Source organism: Meriones unguiculatus, chromosome 4 (genome assembly GCF_030254825.1).
Source record: "Meriones unguiculatus strain TT.TT164.6M chromosome 4, Bangor_MerUng_6.1, whole genome shotgun sequence".
Classification (NCBI taxonomy): domain Eukaryota; kingdom Metazoa; phylum Chordata; class Mammalia; order Rodentia; family Muridae; genus Meriones; species Meriones unguiculatus.
The window spans coordinates 75388901-75409253 of record NC_083352.1 but is presented as its reverse complement, the minus strand read 5'-3'; the positions used below and the strand labels follow the sequence as shown (position 1 = coordinate 75409253).

The 20353-nt window shown below is 40.7% G+C and overlaps 1 protein-coding gene across 3 annotated transcripts in view; it reads left to right on the top strand.

Annotated features, from left to right (window-relative positions):
• Armh4 (armadillo like helical domain containing 4) overlaps positions 1-20353 on the top strand; it is a 103975-nt gene that overhangs the window by 24952 nt on the left and 58670 nt on the right. For all 3 annotated transcript variants that reach the window (XM_060382188.1, XM_060382187.1, XM_060382186.1), the window contains exon 5: positions 9127-9381. In XM_060382188.1, coding sequence (XP_060238171.1) covers positions 9127-9381 — 255 coding nt within the window. The remainder of the gene's footprint in view (positions 1-9126; positions 9382-20353) is intronic.

The window sequence follows — 20353 nt, the reverse complement described above, 5'->3', positions numbered from 1 at the left end:
ATGTCTTTTTGTATATATTAAGTGTATATTAATACATATTATATATATCTTTTAATAACAGATGTGATAGAATAGGCAGTAAAGAAGAGTCATCTATGTCCTCAGTCTCAGGACAATAAATCATTTATTTATTAGAAGTTGTACTCTGCTTCTCTTAGAAGCATATTCAGGTTTTGTTGTGAATGACTGATATGAGTTCTTGTACCAGAGCTGAGAGTCTCTGTAGGGAGTGGTCCAATCAGAGATTTCTAAGTGTGGTGGCTTTTCTGCAGTTGAAGCAAACATGTAATGTGGAAGTACGTAATAGCACACAGAGATTTCAAAGGTATTTTTAATGTCATTAGCATTTATTAATCCTAAATAATAGTGGGCTTCATTGTGATATTTTCATTTAGATATCAAAAATATTTTAGATGTTTGCAGAAAAGGCATTTTATTCTCTTTAAAAATACATTAAACTTACACTATTGTGTGTGTTTGCTTTGAGTGTGGGTACATGGAGGCTGGGGAACATACTGTAGAAGTTGTTTCTCTCCTACCATTATCAGGCTCGGCAACAAGTGCCGTTACAAAGAGAGCCATCTCATTGGCCTTGTATCAAGGCGTGGTTCTCAGCATGCAATGTGTGTGTGTGTGTGTGTGTGCGTAATAATATCACACGTTATTTCATATCCTCAGAGGTGCTTGGGTATTAATAAGCAACAGTAGATAGAGTTGGGTGGAATGCTCTGTTCAGCCTGTCAACCTGTGTGCACGTGTGTGCGTATTTCTTTCTGAGGTAAACATGATAATTTCATTGTACTGAGTACAAATTATTACAAACCTGAGAAATGTGTAAATGGATGTAAGGATGATAACTATCACTGGCACTCTGGTTGGCTATGTTCATCACCTTGATGCTGCTCGGGTATCAGGCTACCTCTGCTTATTTATTTTATTTCATTACTTTTTTAAGATGAGGTCTCATTCTATAGGCCAGATGCCCTGGAACACACTCTACAGCCCAGGCTGGCAGTGGGCTTGTTGTAGTCCTTCTGTGTCAGCCTGCTAGGTCCTGAGACTATAGGCATGAGCTACCACGCTTAGATCGTATTGCCTCTTTATGTTTAAATTCACACGTGACCCTCAAAGAAAAGATAAGAAAAAAAGATATGATGTGTCTGTTTAAATCCTCATATAAGATTTTTTAAACCATCACCTTTGGAAACATGTAATTGTTCTGATTCGGCAGGTTCTGCCTATGTTTGCTAGTGTCTCCTGCAGCCTCGCTGCCTCTTTCTACACTGATGATAATTCCAGACAAAAGTATCCCATGAAAATATCGCCTGCTAAAACACTATGAGGAGTCTCCAGGGGTTCAGCATGGTAAGCTAATGGAGGCCAAGTAGTGACCTGCATCTCCTACCCACACAGTGCTTCTCATCTTCCTGGGTGAAGGACATGCCCTGAGTGAGCTCTGGAAAGCAACAGTTCAATGACCCCATGATTAGTATTTCCTGGTAGTGACCACTGTGCATATTCTATCCTTCAGAGATAGTCCCGTCCTCACTAGAAGCCTGTGGTAGTTTAATCTCTGTTGCTGTGATGAAGCACCACTGTGACCAAAAGCAATCTGGGAAAGGGAAGGGTTTCTTTTCTTTTCTTTTTTCTTTCTCTTGTTTGTGTTTTTTTGAGACACGGTTTCTCTGTGTAGCCTTGGCTGTCCTGGACTCACTTTGTAGACCAGGCTGGCTTCGAACTCACAGAGATACGCCTGCCTCTGCCTCCCAGAGAGTTGGGCTTACAGGCGTGAGCCATCATGTTCTGCTTAGGTAGGGTTTCTTTTAACTACAGGTTATGCTCTATAACTGAGGGAAGTCGAGGCAGGAACTCACCTGAAGGCAGGCCTGCCTGCCATTCTCGCAGCATTATCTCTAACCAGGGAACTCAAGCCGAGGAAGAGAGGCAGAGACCATGGAGAAATGCTGTTTGGTAACTCTCCAGCAGGAGAGTTTTATCTCTTTTGAGTAATTATTTAATTAATGTTTTAAGTAATTATTTAATTTTAGAGGCAGGATCCTGCAATGTAGCCCAGGTTGGACTGACACTCATGATCTTTGTGCCTCAGCTTTTGGAGTGCTGGAATTACAGGTGACACCAGGCCTTGCCTCAATTTTATTTTTATAGTCTGCACATTCCAAGCAAATATGATCTCCTAGACAGTGACAGTCAGCATGTGATGTCTCAAATGACATCTCTACATTTTGCTTAAGGGCAGGGTCAGCTCCTTCTGGTCGTGTGCTCAACGGCCTGTGAGTGTCCGGAGCTGTGTAGAATCATAATTGTTTGTCTTTTTAACGATCACCCTGTTTATCTTCTCTCATTGTTTGTGTGACTTCTCATATCTAGCACTGTGTTGACCCCAAATTGAGCCTTGCAAGCAGCACGAATGAGGTGATGGTTCCCATTCACGTTCTCGTATACATTTCTTAGTATCACGCATTATTTCATATCCTCGGGGGGGCTCGGGTATTAATGAGCAACAGCAGGTAGAGTTGGGTGGAATGCTCTGTTCAGCCTGTCAACCGTTGATGGGGGGGTCTGGTCACGAGCAAAACTTTCAGATTTGAGAAAAGGAAAATCAAAGGAAGTAAAGTAAATATTAAAACGTTCTGCAACTACTGTTTGAAATAGACTAGGCATCTTGCCTCAGACTTTTTCTCGTTAACACCAGTTTCAGTGTTAAGGCCACTTGCCAGAAAAATATAAATTATATGTGCTGTTAAACATTAAGTAGGGAGTTTGAAAATTAATGTTTTTGATAAAATGGTATGAGCAAATATGCAAAGCTTCAAATCATGTTTATTTGGTATTTGGAAGAGTGCAATGAAGTGAACAGAATTTTTTAAAGAAGATAATATGTAACAAATAATATCACTTGAGTTTTACAATTTTAATTGTGTATGTATGTTAGAGAGAGTGTGTGTGTGTGCGTGTGTGTGTGTGTATGATGCACATGTGAAGGTCAGAAAATGACTTTGGGAATCTGGTCTTTCATTCCAGCATGTGGGTCCCAGGGATCAAACTCAGGTCATCAGGATTGGCTGGCAGCAAGTACCTTCACTCCCTGAGCCACATCACCACTCCTTCAGGCTTCACATAATTTTAAGATACCTCAGATAACAGATGTTCATAGAACTCTTACTCAGTTTGTTGGGACTTCATCAAAGGAAGATAATATAAATAATTTTCTAAAGTATTGTATTTGGATTTCAGGTATTGACAGAAAATGTGATGGATTTTTACCATAGCAAGATGATTAGGTCTTGGATAATTGAGCTTATAAACAGGCAGAGGGTCTCTAAGAAACATACCAGTTTGGAGTTGAGGACAAAAATGTGGGAAAAATTCCCACTAGAAATGCACAGGTGTCTCACACTTTAGAATCAAACAAGCCTGCAATGTGTAATGAGCATCAACAAGTTAACAAGGATGTAATCCACCATAACTGAGGGCAGCAGAGACTACACTCTCAGGCACAAACCTTGTGACAACCATGTGCAGAGAAGTGAGGACTGAAGTCACAAACACAAACAAGTAACAAGAGGCTGTAAAAATAACCCAGCGGATGGATGGCAGAGTGTTAGGAGGGAAAAGAGACATTCTTAAAATCCAGATTAGAAAAAAAAACAACTTCAGGGGAAAAAAAAAAAGATTGCTTCCAAAGAAACAAGAGACAGAACAGACTTCACAGCAGAACATGGAAATGTAAGTTAGAAGACAGAATGCCATCCTCCAAGTGCCGAGAAGTGAGTGATCGAGAATTCTGTTCCCATGCATTTAAAGAGGAAAGGCAAAGTACTAAAAACAGACTTTATAAAATGAGCTGCTAAGAAAGAAAGAAATACAACTCTGGCAGGAAGGGCTGAGAAGTCGGAAGCAAATAAATCGATGAACATGCACAGAAATCGTAACCGTTTATACACTTTATGAAATAGGAGGAGAGGACAGAGTTACATAGGGGACATCAATAGACATGAATCAGGAAGGTAATAAAGGGGTGAAAATGTTCTAAAGCTCCTTAAAAACCTCTACTTGCTTGTTTGTTCAGATCTGCACAGGAACAACCGTGGCGCAGCATGCACGTGGAGGTTGAGGACGACTTAATGCCATTCTCTCTTACCTCCTTGAGGTTTCTCTTGCTGTTTCTGCTGCTGCACCCCGATTCCAGCAGCGGGCCCTGGAGCTTCTGGCTAACTCTCTTACTTCTCCCTGTAGTTGTACATGGATGGCTGATGCTTCTCACTGCATCCAGCATCTGTTTTAAACTGGGAGTTTTCCTCACCTGCTGAGCTGACTTTCCAGAAGTGATTAGAGCCCTTTTATCACTGGTAAGACAGTGATGAAAGTTAGTTTTTGTTTAGTGAAACATGAATAGAAATGTTTCAGAATCAGTTCAAGAGTAAAGCTTAGAAAGGTAATGTATAATTTAAAAGAGCTGACTTCTGACATTCAGTAATTTTGAATAGTATTGAAGATCAGAAGGAGGTTAAGCTAATAAAAGTATGCATATAGTTACGGTGACATACTTATAATTTATGTTTCTATGATAAGGATTTATTTTTAGTGTGTGTATATATGTATCTGTGTGTAAATACATGCATGTGAACATGTGAGCATAAGTGACGTCAGAGGCTGCATCCACCTGGATCTAAAGTTAAAGGTGGTTCTGAACCACGTCAAGTGGGTGCTAGGAATCGAACTTGGCCCTCTGCAAGAGCAGTGTTCTCTCTTGACCTCTCAGCCATCACTTTAGCCCTCATGCAGGATTATGAAACAGATTCTAATTCTTTATTGCAATGCTGAGTTCTCTGGGGTTATTACATTAGGAAGCTTGGTGACACATTTATGTGCATATTATGCTACTCATACCGAAATTTAATATTAAGCTTCATAATACAAATATACACAAATATTCTTTGTATATATCTTACCTATGATGAAAATATGAAGGTGGGAATGCTTAACAGTCTAGAAATGTTAGGGGTTCATTAAGTTCTCGCCAGTTTAGAGCCCTGAGGTGCTGGATTCTGTGACAGTTAGAAAGTCTGAGGTTTCTCAGAAACTTCTGCTCTGAGAGAGCCACCTGCTGGAGGATTGCTTCATTTCCTTAGAACAAATTTAAAACTCTCCTGTCTGACTTCTAAGTTTCACGCTCAGTTTCATGCTCAATTTAAGAACAAGCTGGATCATTCCTAGGGCTTTAGTCATTGTCATGTGTGGAAAATTTTTGGGCAACATTGCTATTAATCAAAATTAAAACAATTTATTCAGTTTATTAATATTACTATCTGTGTTTGCATGTGCATGCATAGGATGCATGTGAGTGCAAGCTTATTCATGAATGGTGTGTGTGTGAAGAGATTGACTTATAGAAGTTGTTCTCTCCTTCCATCATGTTTTATCATAGTTTCAGGGATTGAACACAGATCATCAGGTTTGCTGGCAAGTGTTTTATCCACTGAGCCTTCTTGCTGTTCCCTTATTTTTGAACTTTAAATATCTATTGGCAAAGGCTTCCTGGGTGGCAGTAAGCATTTCTTCCTTTAAAAGGTGTTATCATTCTTCAGTAGAGACCAATACAGCCCAACCCCGAAGTTCCCTTCCTCACAGGAGCCTTCTACTCTTTCCTGTGCATTTTTTCATGTTTGTTTGCCTTAGATCCTGTTTTAAACTTAGAAAGGGGGAGGGAAAAGCCAGTGAGAAGAAAACTCTGTCTTATAAAGCGAATGATCAAATAGGCCCAAGATGATGATTCACATGAAAAATAGCCACTGTAAGAAGACATAAGGGACAGGTGAGGAGCTGTCCAGTCAGGCAGGCAAGATGTGCTGGGGACACAGGTTCCTGTTCTGGTACTTTTGCTCACACTGGGATGACACATCTGCAAGGGTTCTTCACTCCTGGGATGTGTTAATGACAGCCTGAAGATGCTCGCTATGTACTGGTGTTTTGAAAAACAATGTCTGCACTAGAGATCCTGGGTCCAACGCCTTTGCTGAAGTCTGCCTATGAGATGGTCAGTGAAATCTGTAGCAATCTAATCCTGAGCAAAATTAAAGCTCGATTTTTGGTGACCACATACTGAGGGTATGTTTGTAATTAATAAGAAAAACAGCATGTAACCTAGAGGGACAGAAGTTCTGGTTTTGAACAAACTCATTTTAATCTCTGCTCAGATATTATTTGAGTACCCAAAGTTGTTGAAGGAGCAGCCTGAAAGTAAAACAGAGCCTATGAGTTCCTTCCCTGTTCGGCTAACAATGCCATCAAGGCTTTTGAGTGCCTCAGAGGTTTAACCTCCCAGAAGAACAAAGGCCCCTGTGGGTCATAAAGCTGCTGTTAAGACATTCTATCAGAGGGAGGCCAGACAGAAGAAATTGGCTTAGAGAGGGTGCTGTCTAGACACATTTTTTTTTCTCTCTCCTGGCCACGTGTGATGAGATATTTCTTTATTTCAACTCTGAACATATCACTTAATGTCACCAAGCATTGTTCAACTGTCTGGCATTGTTATCAGACATTTCTGCTAAGTTTTTAGTCTTCCTTCTTTCCCCCCTCCCTCTCTCCTTCCCTTCCCCTCTTCTCCCCCCACCCCCATGTAGCCCATGGTTGCTTCTAACACCTATGTAGTTTAGGAAGACTTTGAACTTCTGAAACTCTTGCCTTCATCTCTCAAGGCTGCTATTACAGGCATGTACTACCATTCTAGGTTTATGTGGTGCTGGAGGTGAAGCCCAGGACTTCCTGTGTGCTAGGCAAGCACTCTGTCAAGTGAGGTGTATCCCAGACTGACAGTTTTCACTGTAAACTATTTTAGTTCATCTCAGTCATAGCAAACTAAAAGGAGCGAGGATGTAATCTCTGTCGCTCTCTGTTGATAAGTTCCACACTTCAGCCTTTCCTGGACTTTCAGCCTCTGCAGGTGGACTTCACTGGCATGGCCATCACACTATGTGTCTCAAACAGATTTCTTAATTCTGCATATTATCTTTGCATTCCCATTGGTGATAGGAGAATCTCCTTCCCTCTTGTGTCTCATATAATTGGCAAGAGTCTACCTACAAATTGTATCACCAGTTCTCAGCAGATGTGTGTATTATCTATATTCAGGTACCATTTCTCATCCCCTAACCTAAGTTTAACAGCCTCCTCACGGGTTTCCTTTGCTCTGTGCTCAGTTGAGGTTATTAGCAACCTGAGTCATTTTGAAGTTTTAAGTCTCATAGTCTGTATCTTTTCCTATATTCTTTGTGTATTTTTACCCGACCCCTAGTCCTCAGCAACCTCTTTGCTGGTCTTTGAACACAGCCTGTGCACACCTGTGTCACAGTCCCTCTGACGGGATGCTCCTCCTGTAAATATTGATCCTATTACACAAGAGAACACTCAATCCCAACATCTGAAATAACAGAATGTGGTATTTTCTGTCATCTTGACAGTGTTCATCAGACTGTAGTCTCTGTACCTCTGTTGTATCTATGTTTTCTTGAGGGGCAGATCTGTTCCTTGGAATTAAAAACTGTATCTTTTGTCCCTGGAGTAGTATACATCAGATGTTCATTCTGTTGTATTTTCAGAACAGTGACATGCATTAAAGCCTGCGGAATTCAGGCTGATATAGGACCAAAGAATTACAAACTCTTTTGTGATTCTAGAACCTGAGCTCAGGGCCTTGCACACAGTAGGCATGTGCTCGCCCCCTGAGCTGCATACCAGTGAAGAATTACTATATTTTACAAGAAAATCTTTAAGTGATAAAAGACAAGAAATATGTATATAGTTGTCAAAAGCAGGAAAGGTTACAATAAGAGACTGTGGTTGGCTTTAGCGTTCTGTTATCTTCTCTGCCTTTCAAGAAGAGTTCCTTGCCACAGTGACTGTTGAGTTTACATCTCAGGAGAGATACAAGGAAAGCCTTGGGTGCATTCTGTTATCAGTCAGCTGCTTTATGGGCTCACTCATAGTGAAGAAGGGACATGAATATTCCTGGAAAATTAAAATCAGTGAAACCAATTAGATCCGGACTTGTAGGCCCCTAAGCACATTCCACCTGAAGCACCAAGAAGGCTCAGTTGTAAAAATTAACTCTTAACAGTGCTAATGAGGTCTTTCCATGGGTGATGGACATACATAAGTGTCCCATTTCATAACTCTCTTTAGCACTGGATTGAGAATTATTTCCAGGTTTTGAAGTTACTATCTCACAGGGAAAGTGCAATACAAGTTCATCTGCCTCTCATGTGACACTGCTGAGTTCTATGCACTGGTGTAGAAATGGAAAGAGAAGTTCATAAAAATAATGTTTCTTCCTTAATATTATAAAAATACAGAAATGTTTTTTACATTCTTTGTTATGTCAGGGTAATTTCTAACAGATAAATACTTTATGAGCTCCAGAAAATAGAAATGTTTCCTAGTCTTGAAAATATAAATTAGTTTACAAAAATTCATTGTTCCTGTCTTAGTTTATCTTCTATTATGGATCAAGAGTAACTTGAAGAGGCTGAGTCCATTTCATGTTTTAGTTTACAGTTCACTATGAAAGAAGTCAAAGCGGGGACTTATGACAGGAACATGGAGACAGGAACCTGAAACAGAGGGCGGGAAGGAGTGCTATGTACTGGCTTACTCCTTAAAGCTCTCTCAGTCTATATTTTGTACAACTTAGGATCACATGCCCAGGGATGACACAGAACACAGCGGGAGGGGTAATTCCCACAATAATCATAAATAAAAAATTGCTCCACAGACCTACCTACAGGCCAATGTTACTGAAGGATCCTCTCAGCTGAGGTTCATTTTCCCCTGATGATTCTAGCTTATGTTATGTTGACAAACAAACAAGCAAAACTGACAACCACAATTCCTAAAGCTTAATTTCTAATAACATAGGGTTATCTTCTATGACTGTGTTTCTGAAGGTTTAAAACACAGGGTATGTAGAAGACACATAATCTCATAAAGACTGGACTGCCCAACATTGACTTTAATAATTGTAGTGTTTGTATCACCTCAAACAATTCATGTATTTGATTATGTCCTCATTGCATATCTTCACATTTTCCCTTGAATTCTATTTTCCAGAGGTAGAAGATGATGAGGATGAAGAGGATGAAGAAGATGAAGAGGAAGAAGAGGAAGATGAAGAAGATGAGGAAGATAAAGAGGCCGACTCCTTGTATAAGGACTTTGATGGTGACACTGAACTGCCAGGGTTTACTCTCCCTGGTATCACGTCCCAAGAACCTGACATAGAATCGGGAGGAATGGATCTCCTAGAGGTAGCCACCTACCAGGTGCCAGAAACCATTGAGTGGGAACAGCGGAATCGAGGTCTAGGTAAGAATCCTGTGACTTATCCTTTCCTTTTTTCCTTGCCTAAGGCTTCAGTTTTCTTTCACTAGCATCTGTCATAGAGAAACATGATCTGCCTAGGGTTATTTGTGTTTATTTGAGGGTAAATTATCAGTTATTTTTCTCAGGAATTCTGGATCTGTGCTTTTACATAGCTCACTCCAGTCCCCACTGCCCATTATTAGTATGGTTACTTGATATTTTTGAAGGATCTCTATTTTTCCTTCCCAGAAGAAAGCCTTACAAATGGGAAGGAGAGATGCATAGCAAGGGTCCCAAATAAGCAACACTGGAATCAGGAAGTGAATGACTTTTGTCAACCTCCGTCCTGTCAGAATTTGTCACCTAGAACTTTCTGCCATGGTACTGGATGAGCCATTGGGGAATTTGGGGACTTTTCACTTTAAATGCAATATCTTATCCAGCCAGGTGTCTCTTTCTCTGAGTGGTCCAGTTTGCTAAGAGAGAAGCTGATGGAGGCTGAGGGTGTGGGCTAGGTCCTATCTCCATACTATGTTAGGGGAACGGGATCCAAAGGGAGACATCAGAGTCAGAAGGGCCTCCTGCTCCAGTTGTTGGAGGATCCACATGGAAATCAAGCTGCACACCTGCTACATATGTGCAAGGGGCCTAGGACCAGTCCAGGCAAGCTCTTTGGTTGGTGGTTCAATCTCTGTGAGCCACCAGGGGCCCAGGTTAGTTGACTCTGTAGGTCTTCTTCACTCTCTGAATGTGTGGTGAGTGACATTTTCACCAGAGAAATCCTCCTTGAAAATACTCTGAGTCTTTAACAGTTGGGGCAGACATTAAGGATAAGCACTATCAAGCCACCTTTGGAGGTATTTCTTTCAGAACTAGACTGTTGGTTTGGGACATCTCTAGACTTATCTACAATAAAAATTGTAGAGAATATATAAATGAGATTTTTCTATATAATATGCACATAATTAGAAGAGGTCACAATAGAGAATGGTTTTTGCACACAGTGGCTTTGCATACAGCGCTTACTGAATAAATACATCAGGTAAAGGGCAATAACTACTTAAGGTATATTATGTAAGAAACAGATACATGGCTTTAATTCCAGCACTCAAAAAGTAGAAGCAGGTGAATTCTATCTACATAGTGAGGTTCAGGACAACTAGGGCCATATAGTACTATATTGTGAGGTTTTCTCTCTCTTCCCTTTCCTCTCCAATATATAATATTATGTATGTATATGTGTGAGTTATAAAATGGTTTTAAACGTTTATAAAGGTATAAAATATACTACCAAATTATAAAATAAACAAAAATAATATGAACATTGTTTTGTGAACAAATTTTATTTTGAATTGCTTCTGACCAACAGACTTAAAATAAATGAAATAAAATACTAAAATATGAAGAGAATTTGTTACAAAATCTTCTAAGGACAGATATAACAATCTATACATGAAATGCCATGCAGTGGCATTGTCATAGCACAGTATCGTCTACAATGAAATGTGTCCACAGGTCAGTGAGTGAGCCCTTGATGTCTAGCTGGTGGTGTGCTTTGTGGGTTATATGTGGTCATCAGTCTCTTCCTCTTCTCTGCTTCCTGTCTGCCTTGATGTGATCTGCTCCACTATGCTTTTCTGCCATGATGGACAGAGCCCCCTGGCTCCCTTAAATTGTTTCTATCACATATTCTGTCACAGCAGCCAGAAAAGTAACTAAAAGTCTCTGTAGTATGACTATTTGGTATGATAAGGATGAATATTTGAGACCTTGCTATTTTGCTAGAGGGATCAAAGAGTGATTACCTTACGGTAGAAGTAAGTAGACTGCTCAGAAACGGTAATGTGCACCCACAATCCCAACGCTCAGAGGGCTGAGGCCGGAAGGTTGCAAGGCCTGGGCTGTGTAGCTGGCTCGAGATCAGTCTGGGCTCCAAGGCTAGAACTTATATCTCAGATCATCACCTAAGTAAAAGGAATCAACAGACGAGCAGCACAAGGCAGGCATCTACTCCTGGATCGTAGTCAAGGAAAAGATCTCACTCAGGAAGTGGGTTTGCCATGTACATGTAAGTCTAAGCATCTGGAGGAACTTTGGGGCTTAGGACAAGGTGGAGAGGCTTCAGTTCAACACTGCAGTGATTGTTTGGGTTGTGTTCTAACCATGTCCATGAATATACGTTTATTATGGAATAGAAGTCAATTTTTTAAGAAATCAATTTTATTGATTTACATATTATATATGGAAACTGTATCCACTTCAACGTACAATTCAATGAACTCGGTTTTTCAATTTTTTTAAACTTTTTACAACATTTCTATAGGTAGCTCAGGCTGACCTCAGACTCATGGCTTTTCTGCCTCAGCTTTCCCAGTGCTGGGATTACAGGTGTGTAATCAATGGGTTGCAGGTTCTCACCCATACTCTTCCTCTGCAGTCAACGTGCAGAACGTGTTCATCACCCACCGACACCCTTTGATCCAAGTGGCCACTGATCTACTTTTAAATTATGAATTTACTTTCAATATTTTGTTTTTATTTGTGCTTCTATGTGTGTGCACCTGTGTGCATACATGCCAAGTTTGTGCAGGGGCCCACCACCGAGGCAAGGATCCCCTGGAGCTAGAGCTACAGCTGTGAGTCATCTGATGTGGGTTCTGGGAACTGAATTCCAGTGTTCTGAAAGAGCAGCAAGTGCTCTAACGTTGTGCTCTGTCTCAATCGCCTCTAAATATTTTTATTTTGTTTTGAATATTGTATGTATGACGTATGTGGGAGAGTGCATGTGCCTGTGTCATGATACACATATGAAGGTCAAAGGACAATGTTGTGGCTTATGTTTTCTCCTTTCATGAAGCAGCTTTACCTACTGAGCCATCTCTCCGGCCAACAGTGATCTACATGTTTTTGTATAGTGAAGCTTACATTGTTAAGAGTTCTGTGTGAATGGCTCCTGGTATGGTACATTAACTTTTTCTGCAAAGATGGGAACAAACATATGCTTGCTCTACATAGGTACCAGCAACAGACTAATGGAGTGGTTCTGTTGATGTTCATCTTGATGAATCAATGAATGTAACTGGCTGACTTACAGTTGTATAGGGGAGTTACTTGCAGGAGCACAAGTGATCTCCAGACAGACAGCACATCCCTGAAAAGATCCACTCCAGCATGGATGACAACTTCCTAGAAACTGCATATGGAATCTTCTGTTAGTCAACTTGCCACCTCCCTATTTTTCTTCCCAAGACCATCTTCAGTGGGGAGGGAGGTGCAGGTTGGACTAAGTGGCTGTAATCTCAGGTGAGGGGTTAATGATGCTTCTCTCACTCTTTTGAGGAAGGGCCTTCTACAGGGTTATCTTGTTAGAGACTATCTGCAGGTAACCACAGCTAATCTGAATAAAATGACAACGACTATGCTATAGCTCACGGACACTGTTTCATGACAGTTACATATTGTTTTATTTCTGGCTTCTTTTACTTAGTGCAGTGGTCTTCAGATCTCACTATGTCATGCACCTCAGTATTTTTTCCTTGTTATGGTGGGAAGTATCCTGTTGTGTGGCTATGCCACACTTTATTTATCTAGTCACCATTCATGACCAATTGAGTTGTTCCTAGTTTTTGTCTAATGACAAGTGAAATGTTAAGGTATGTAAGGCATAAGGCTTAGGACAAATACCTCTTATGTTCTTCTGTCCTGTTTCCTGATTCTGTTATCCACACAGAATTTGAAGTTTCATAAATTAGTGATTGGTTAGCTTTTAAACACTCCATTTAGTTGAGATGTGTATGTGTACGTGTGCCACCACAGCCCACATGTCAGAGCACAACTTGTGGGACAACTACCATGAGGGTTCTGGGAATCAGACTTCGGTCATCAGGGTTGAAACCAGAGACTTTACCTACCGAAACTTCTCGACAGCCTGGTAGCTGTTCGGTAGCTTTTAAGTGATTTCCCTAGTCTGGAGTAATTTTTAGACTTGTTTTATTTTTAATTATGGTTATGGGTGTGTATGTGTATTTGGTTGTTGGGGGAGGCAGTGTGCTATGTGCATGTGAGTACAGGTGCCTGTAGAAGCCAGATTGGACTTCTGGAGCTGAAGTTACAGGCACTTATAAGCCATCTTATCTGGGTACTGGCAACCAAACAGGTCCTAAAGAAAAACAGCAAGTGTTCTCAACCCCCGAACCATCTCTCTAGCCCTGTCCTCAGTCTCTTCCTCCCCCCTCTATATATATTGTTTTTCTGATTATACTAATTTACTGTGGTTTTTTTTTAAAGATATTTCTTGTGTTTTATCATCTTAGTTTTTTCAGGAAGTTAGACTGTTGTTAGCAATGCAGATTTCAAGAAAACCCAAACAAAAAATGATTCTTTAAAGCTGGCCTTTTTTCTACTGGGGAAAGGTTATGATTAGATAGTGTTTATTATCCAACGTTTTCTTGAAATGTCTCTTTACAACTTTAACTGTAGGTTAATATTAATTGATCCACTCTCATAAATACTTTTAGATCAGGTCCTCATTCCTGGTATATTTTGTGGCAAGTAGAATAATTGCTTCCCAAAGAAGCACATGTCTAATCTCCAAAAGCCATAGATAATTTACTTTATGTGGAAAAGGAAAGTATATTGAATAGGAATATCAGTCTTGAAAGCTGTGGTCCCGTGTAGTCATAAAGATAGCATATTGAGGGCACAACTCAGTTGACGAGTGCTCTTTAGCAGAGGTAAGTGCACGTGTGATCCTAGCACTTCATGAACTAGGTATGTTGGTCCATGTCTACTATCCCAGGAGGCATCCCAACCACCATCCTTTGGAGGTGATGACAGAGGGACAGAAGTGCAAAGGCATCCCAGGCAGCACAGTGAGTTTGAGGCCAGCCCAAGATACAACAATGAAAACAACAAAGAAAAACTCCTAACCCTCCACAGGTCAACAAACAGAGAAAAGAAATTTGGTGTTATCAGAGTCAGAAAAGGACATGCGATGATGGAGACAGATACTAGAGTGATGTGGCCCTGAGGGAAGAGATGCTGGAAACCCCTGGAAGAAGGAAAAGCCGATAAACAGAGGTTCACCTCTAGCTCATGGAAGGAGTGAAGCTCTGCCAATGTTCATCTGAGCCTAGTCAGGCCCATTCTAGATTTTTGACCTCTAAAATTATGAAGTAATATGTTTGTGAGGTTTTAAGCCCCTGATTTTGTGTTAATTTGTTATAGCAACAAAAAGAAACAAACCCAGGTTTCAGTAATGCATTTAATGAACTTCATCATTTTGAAAGTATAATTTATGTCACCGATAGGCACCATGTAGACATTATAATCTTGGGTCTACTTTTTCCTTATAAAAGTGCAAATAGTCTAAGACCCTTGAAGTAACTTGTACTTGTTACTTCCCATGAAGAAACAAGAACAGAGAATATAGACAACATTCTAGCACAAAGCAGTAGATTCACAGACCCCAGTTTTCTGAAATTCTGTCCTCTTCACGGACATATATATGCTGCTTTGTGTGCAGAGAGCTCTGCCTCCAGCAGAATTCACCTTTCCAGGAAGTGTTTGGGATTAAGCCAGGTGGACCACCTTGGCAGGGAAATATGACTGGTGCAGTTGATGGAGCGGGTATTGGTCAAACCCATCAGTGATTTCTGCTGTGTCCTCTGTCTTCATTTCTTGAACATTCTTATCTGTGTCTTTCTATCCACTAAAAGATTCTGCTACTAGTGTTGTTAAGCTAATAGCTTTATTTTAAATATGTATTAAGTTCATGAATTCTGGGTGAAAGCTTAAATGTGGTATTTATTTCTGCCTTTCCTCATGAAGAGACCATTTTGGCCACTTTAACATTTGATTGATGTTCTAGAGAAATGAGGTTTGGAAAAGCCATCAGTTAGCTCAATGCTAAATTTGCTCAGTGCTTCATTTTTATTCCAAAAAGCCTGCATATCACATTGCACTGGGAAGTTGAGTGAGAAAATATAACATTTTTGGAGTTCCTTTTAAAATCACTATATTTACTTAGTGAATGGTCTAAGGATGAATGCTGGCAAGAGATACAGGGACTCCACTCATCTATCCACTTTCTATGGGACATTCATTGAGCCCCTACTGAATATGTGCTCTGTTTTTTGTGGATAGTGAAAGACTGACACGTTACCATGTCATAAATTACCCTGCAGCAGAGAGCAGTCTCACAGATGTGGGGTTAGTGGCCAAGCACTCCCACAGCAGGGAACAGAACAATCACCGTTGTTTTACTTTGCATCTAGCTGGCATCCATCTGTGAGATGTGACTTTAGAAGGCTGCACTGCCATCTACTAGTTTATATCACCCTTTCCAAGGAGCCTTCCTCAGATTGGGATGATGGGCCTTCAGAAGACCCTAGAAAAATGTAGAATTGCTATCTAGGTAAGATGACTCATTAAAAATTTCTCACGCTTTATACCCCAGAAAGATATCAGCTTTCTTAGCTGGTAGTTTTCAAGATGAAAGGGAAAGAAACTGATGAATGTGTTTTAGAATGATAGCAAAGCAGAAGGCATTGTGGTAGTATGGTGTAGGCCTTAGAGAAACAGCCTGTTTGGCCGTGAGGAAGACTCAGCCTCAAACATGGCAGCACTCCCTTTTCATCCTCCTCTGTCAGCGTCTTTAAAATAATACACAGCTAATCCTGAACGCTTATATATCGTGCAACAAATACTGCAGCAGTGAGGAAGAGATGCTTTCTAAAAGACAGCGGGAAGCATGAGCATGACAGCAAATGCCGGGGATTCAGATGATGGACGTGGTAAGCTACGGTTTCAAATGTGAGGCTCCTAGGACTGCTGCAATTAAATATGTGTACAGAAGGAAAAGAAAGTATAAAACATTAGTCTAATGTGAAAAGAACAAAGAGAGACAGCAGACTGGCCAAATCGCCCAGACAAGGTCCCTCAATGTTGGTGCTCACTTAGCTATAAAACATACCTGGATGCTACTCTGACAGAATAACTGTCCTAGATGGAACCTACTGATTGTCTTGTCATGGGAAGGTAGCATCTGTATATGTAAGGGGATGAACAAGAAGTTTTGGGAGCACGTTTCTCTACTGTGAATGAAATCTTCAATAGTAAAAACGCACATTGCTTCTGATGGTATTTTATGTATTACTATTTTACCCCGCCGCCAAATAGGATCTTGTGAACTCAGTTAAACTGGTCTCAGAGTCTCAAACTTATTGTGTAGCCAAGAATAATAAACTTTCAATTCTTACCCCTGCTTCTAACTTTGGAGTATTACATAGCTGCACTGCCATGCCCAGTTCTTTGCAAAGCTAGGTACAGGGACGTTGTATGTGAAAGTCAAGCGTTCTGCCAAGTAAGCTGTGGGCTGCACTGCCTCCCCAAGGACTACGGGTGTTTCTTAAGGAGAATTTTTTCATCATTTTACAATTCACATAGAGAAGACTTAAATTCAATGTTCAAAATTTAATTTCCTTAGAAACCTCTTGGTCCCATGACAAATTTCAAAATGTGGACTAGAGAGGTGTAGATGGAGACACCTGTATCTGGGATTGGTCAGGCATCTACTGATGCTCATCGGTTTCTTTCTGTCCCAGAGATGGTACCCAGATATGTTTCTGGAGAAACATAGAGCTTAAAGCCACTCTCTTTTCTTTGGAGAACTGAACTGTTTTTCCTAGATGGATCAAACAAAAACGCATCAAATAGGTAACTGGAATGCAGACCTCACTAGGTCAGCCACACTGGTGCCTGCATCTAAAGTAGAAGTTAAAAAACAAACAAACAAGAGAGACCTCTGCATCTCCCTGCCTCTAGAGCATGAACACATAACATACATTGCCTTTGAACCCAAGGTACTGTTTCTTCATAGATCTTTCCATTTGATGTGGATTACTTGTATATTAGTAGCAGCTGGAGATTTCCATCTGCCTGTGTCCAAATGTTGAGCCAGTACAGTTTAAACACTCCTGTTGTTTGAATTTTCCATTTGTTTATTTTTATCTTTCTGTCTTGTTACTATTTTCTGAGGTGCTCTCACTCCCCTCTTTAGCAGGAGGTAGGCTATAAATAGGGCAAATGCACCAACATGACGGACTTCCTCCAGCTCACCCCCACTGTGCCCCCAGATGTCCAGAAGGCTGCAAACCCAGAAAGCCATTTGCTCCAGCAGTCAGGAGGAATCCTGAGGAGCCTGGAAAAAAGCAAGATGCTGCTTGGATGGAACTGGCTGGACACTGCGTTTCCTTTCCCTCTATGCTCTGGGACTCTGATGAGCAGCTCTGAATGCTGCTTTACATAAGTTACTGTTTTCTTTCTCACCTAGGGCTGTGAAGGTGTCTGGAAAGCGGAAAGAACTGATAGCACAGATGGGGCTTGGAACTGATAGCATGAGCTGGTTCAACATTGTGTAATTCCAGCACTGAAGTAGGAGGGTAGCCATAAGTTTGAAGCAAGTCTAGGCTATACAGTGAGTTCTAACTAGTGTGGGCTACAGAGTGAGACCCTTTCTGATCCTTTATCTCCAAGCAGAATTGATACCAAGTGTAGTTTTGTGGGTTGTGCTATGTCATGGTGCTTTTCTTGGATTGATGTTTATAATCACCATCTGAAACACTCTCTCCCCCAGGCTTTCAAGCAGAAACAACTGATGGAACTCATTCATTTCAAGAGAAATAGAGAGAACTGTGTCATTAGCAAAACACCATTCATCTTGCCTACCATAATTACAGAACACCATAAATGCCTTTCTCTTTCTAAGTCTTATTTTGAGAAAAAAAATAGTATAATGTAAAGTTTGAGGCTTTTTTGAAGGTACTCTCTCACATATTGAAGGCTGGCTTCAAACTACCTATAGTGGCCTGTGATATCCTTGCATTCTGATCCTATTGAAAGAGTGCTGAAATCACAGGCAGTCAACACCATGCGGTGCTGGGGATCAAACCCCTGGCTTCATGCAAGTTACATGCTAGGCAAATGCTCTCCCCACTGAGCTACCCCCCAGCCCTACATATCAAATGTTAATAAGTGGAATCCATAGTGCTGCATTGAGTGTTACTGAGGTAGAATGGCAGCCAGGGTTACATGTGCTCGCAACTAAGTGTGTACCTGAGTGCTCTAACAATTCTCCCAGGTATTTTCTTGCCAGGAAATGAAAGAGTTCAGCTCAAATAGAAATCTTGAGGTCAATTGTGTCCTAACTCCAAAGGCTCACAGTGACTGCACTGTAGCAGTGAGCCCTATGTGATCCTCTAGAAAGAATCGCTGAGCACCCTGGGGATGCTAAAGCTGTGTTTGGAATTCAAAGGGACCAGGATACAAAGTCAAAGTACAACACAGGGAAAGCCAACAGGGAGATTAGATGTTCAAACAAGATCAAGTATCATGATGTTCAGCAGATCAAGCCTCTTTTAAAATGTACTTATCTTCTTTCTGCACTCCTGATGTGTGCAAGATTTCTGTGTCCTAACCTCCTGTCATACTTCCTTCAGTTGCTCTATAAAGGCTTCTATGATGGTCCAGCCATGGTCAGAATCACTGGGACATGCATGGAACATTGCTGAGGGAGTAGTTTTTCTCCCACTCTCTTCTTTCTGGGAATGGTCTTCTTATTTTATTCTTACAGATGAAAAACTGTCTACACTCAGGTCTGGCTGAAGCCTTTCTTGGAAACCCAGCTCACCTGAACTTCTTTGTGAAGTCATAGACCACACTGACTACTACCGATTGCTTGAAGAGGTAGGGAAGGGTGACTTTGAGCTAGATGTCCATCTGGCTCTGAAAAATTTCAGCTCAGTTGAGAGAAGCTGTCTCTGACAGCTATATTCATGGTGAAGGTTTCAGTGACTTTAGCTGTGACTCCTGGGAAAATGATACCTTGGCAGACTCTGGGGATTCCCCATTATGTTCATAATAGACACCAAATTTAGTCACCACACAGCGGTAAAAACTCACCTGATTTCTACTGTCTTTGCATTTCTAGATAGTACTTATTCAAAGTAGATTTTTAACAACTCCAATAATAACTAATTATGCTGTCAAGATAAGAGCCTTGGAGACCTCCTTCCAGACACCCTCCAACCTCTATTATCTGAGTGCCGGATTTTACTTTGGCATATTATATCATATCATATCATATCATATCATATCATATCATATCATATATGAGATAGGCAAGATATGAGCTGCTGGTGGGTCTGACACTGTAGAAATGTGATACTTTTCAATGGCTCCTGACCTCCAAACTCATGTTAATAGCACTGCCTCATCAGTCAGTAGACAAGATAGTTTTAACACCAACTTCCACTGCATGAAGCAACTTAGCACTGGGAAGTGGAGGGATTCTGACTGGCTAAGTTGTGCTAACAGTCCTTAAGGGCCTTGTGGTATGTGTGTCTGTGTCTGTGTGTCTGTGTCTGTGTGTATGGACATTCATATGTATGATGCACATGGATGTGTGTGAACACATTTGTGGAGGCTACAGGTGAATGTTGGATGTCTTTTTAAATTGCTTCCTACCTTGTATTTTGAGGCAGCATCTCTCGCTGTACCTGGAGTTCATTAACTAGGCTATGCTGGCTGACCCATGTGCTCCATGAATCCACTGACTCTACCACTGAAACACTGTACTTGCAGACATGTGACACCATGCCCGGTGTTAATATGGGTATTTTTCTTGTACTCAGGGCACTTAACTGACTGATGCATGTCCCTAGATTCCCCTTCAACAATTTCTTTTTAACATTGGTTCAATTCTCTTTACATTTCTTTCTTTACTAATTAAAAAATTAATTTTACAAGTTAGAAAACGAAGTAGCAGATTTCATTACAGCCTTTTGTAACTATGTGTTATTATTATGCTTTGTTTTTCATCCTTTTCCCTATCACACTAGACATTCACTGTTTGTTTTCTGGAGAACGTTTTGAAGTTGATTACCTAGAACATGATATAACATTTCAAATAGATATA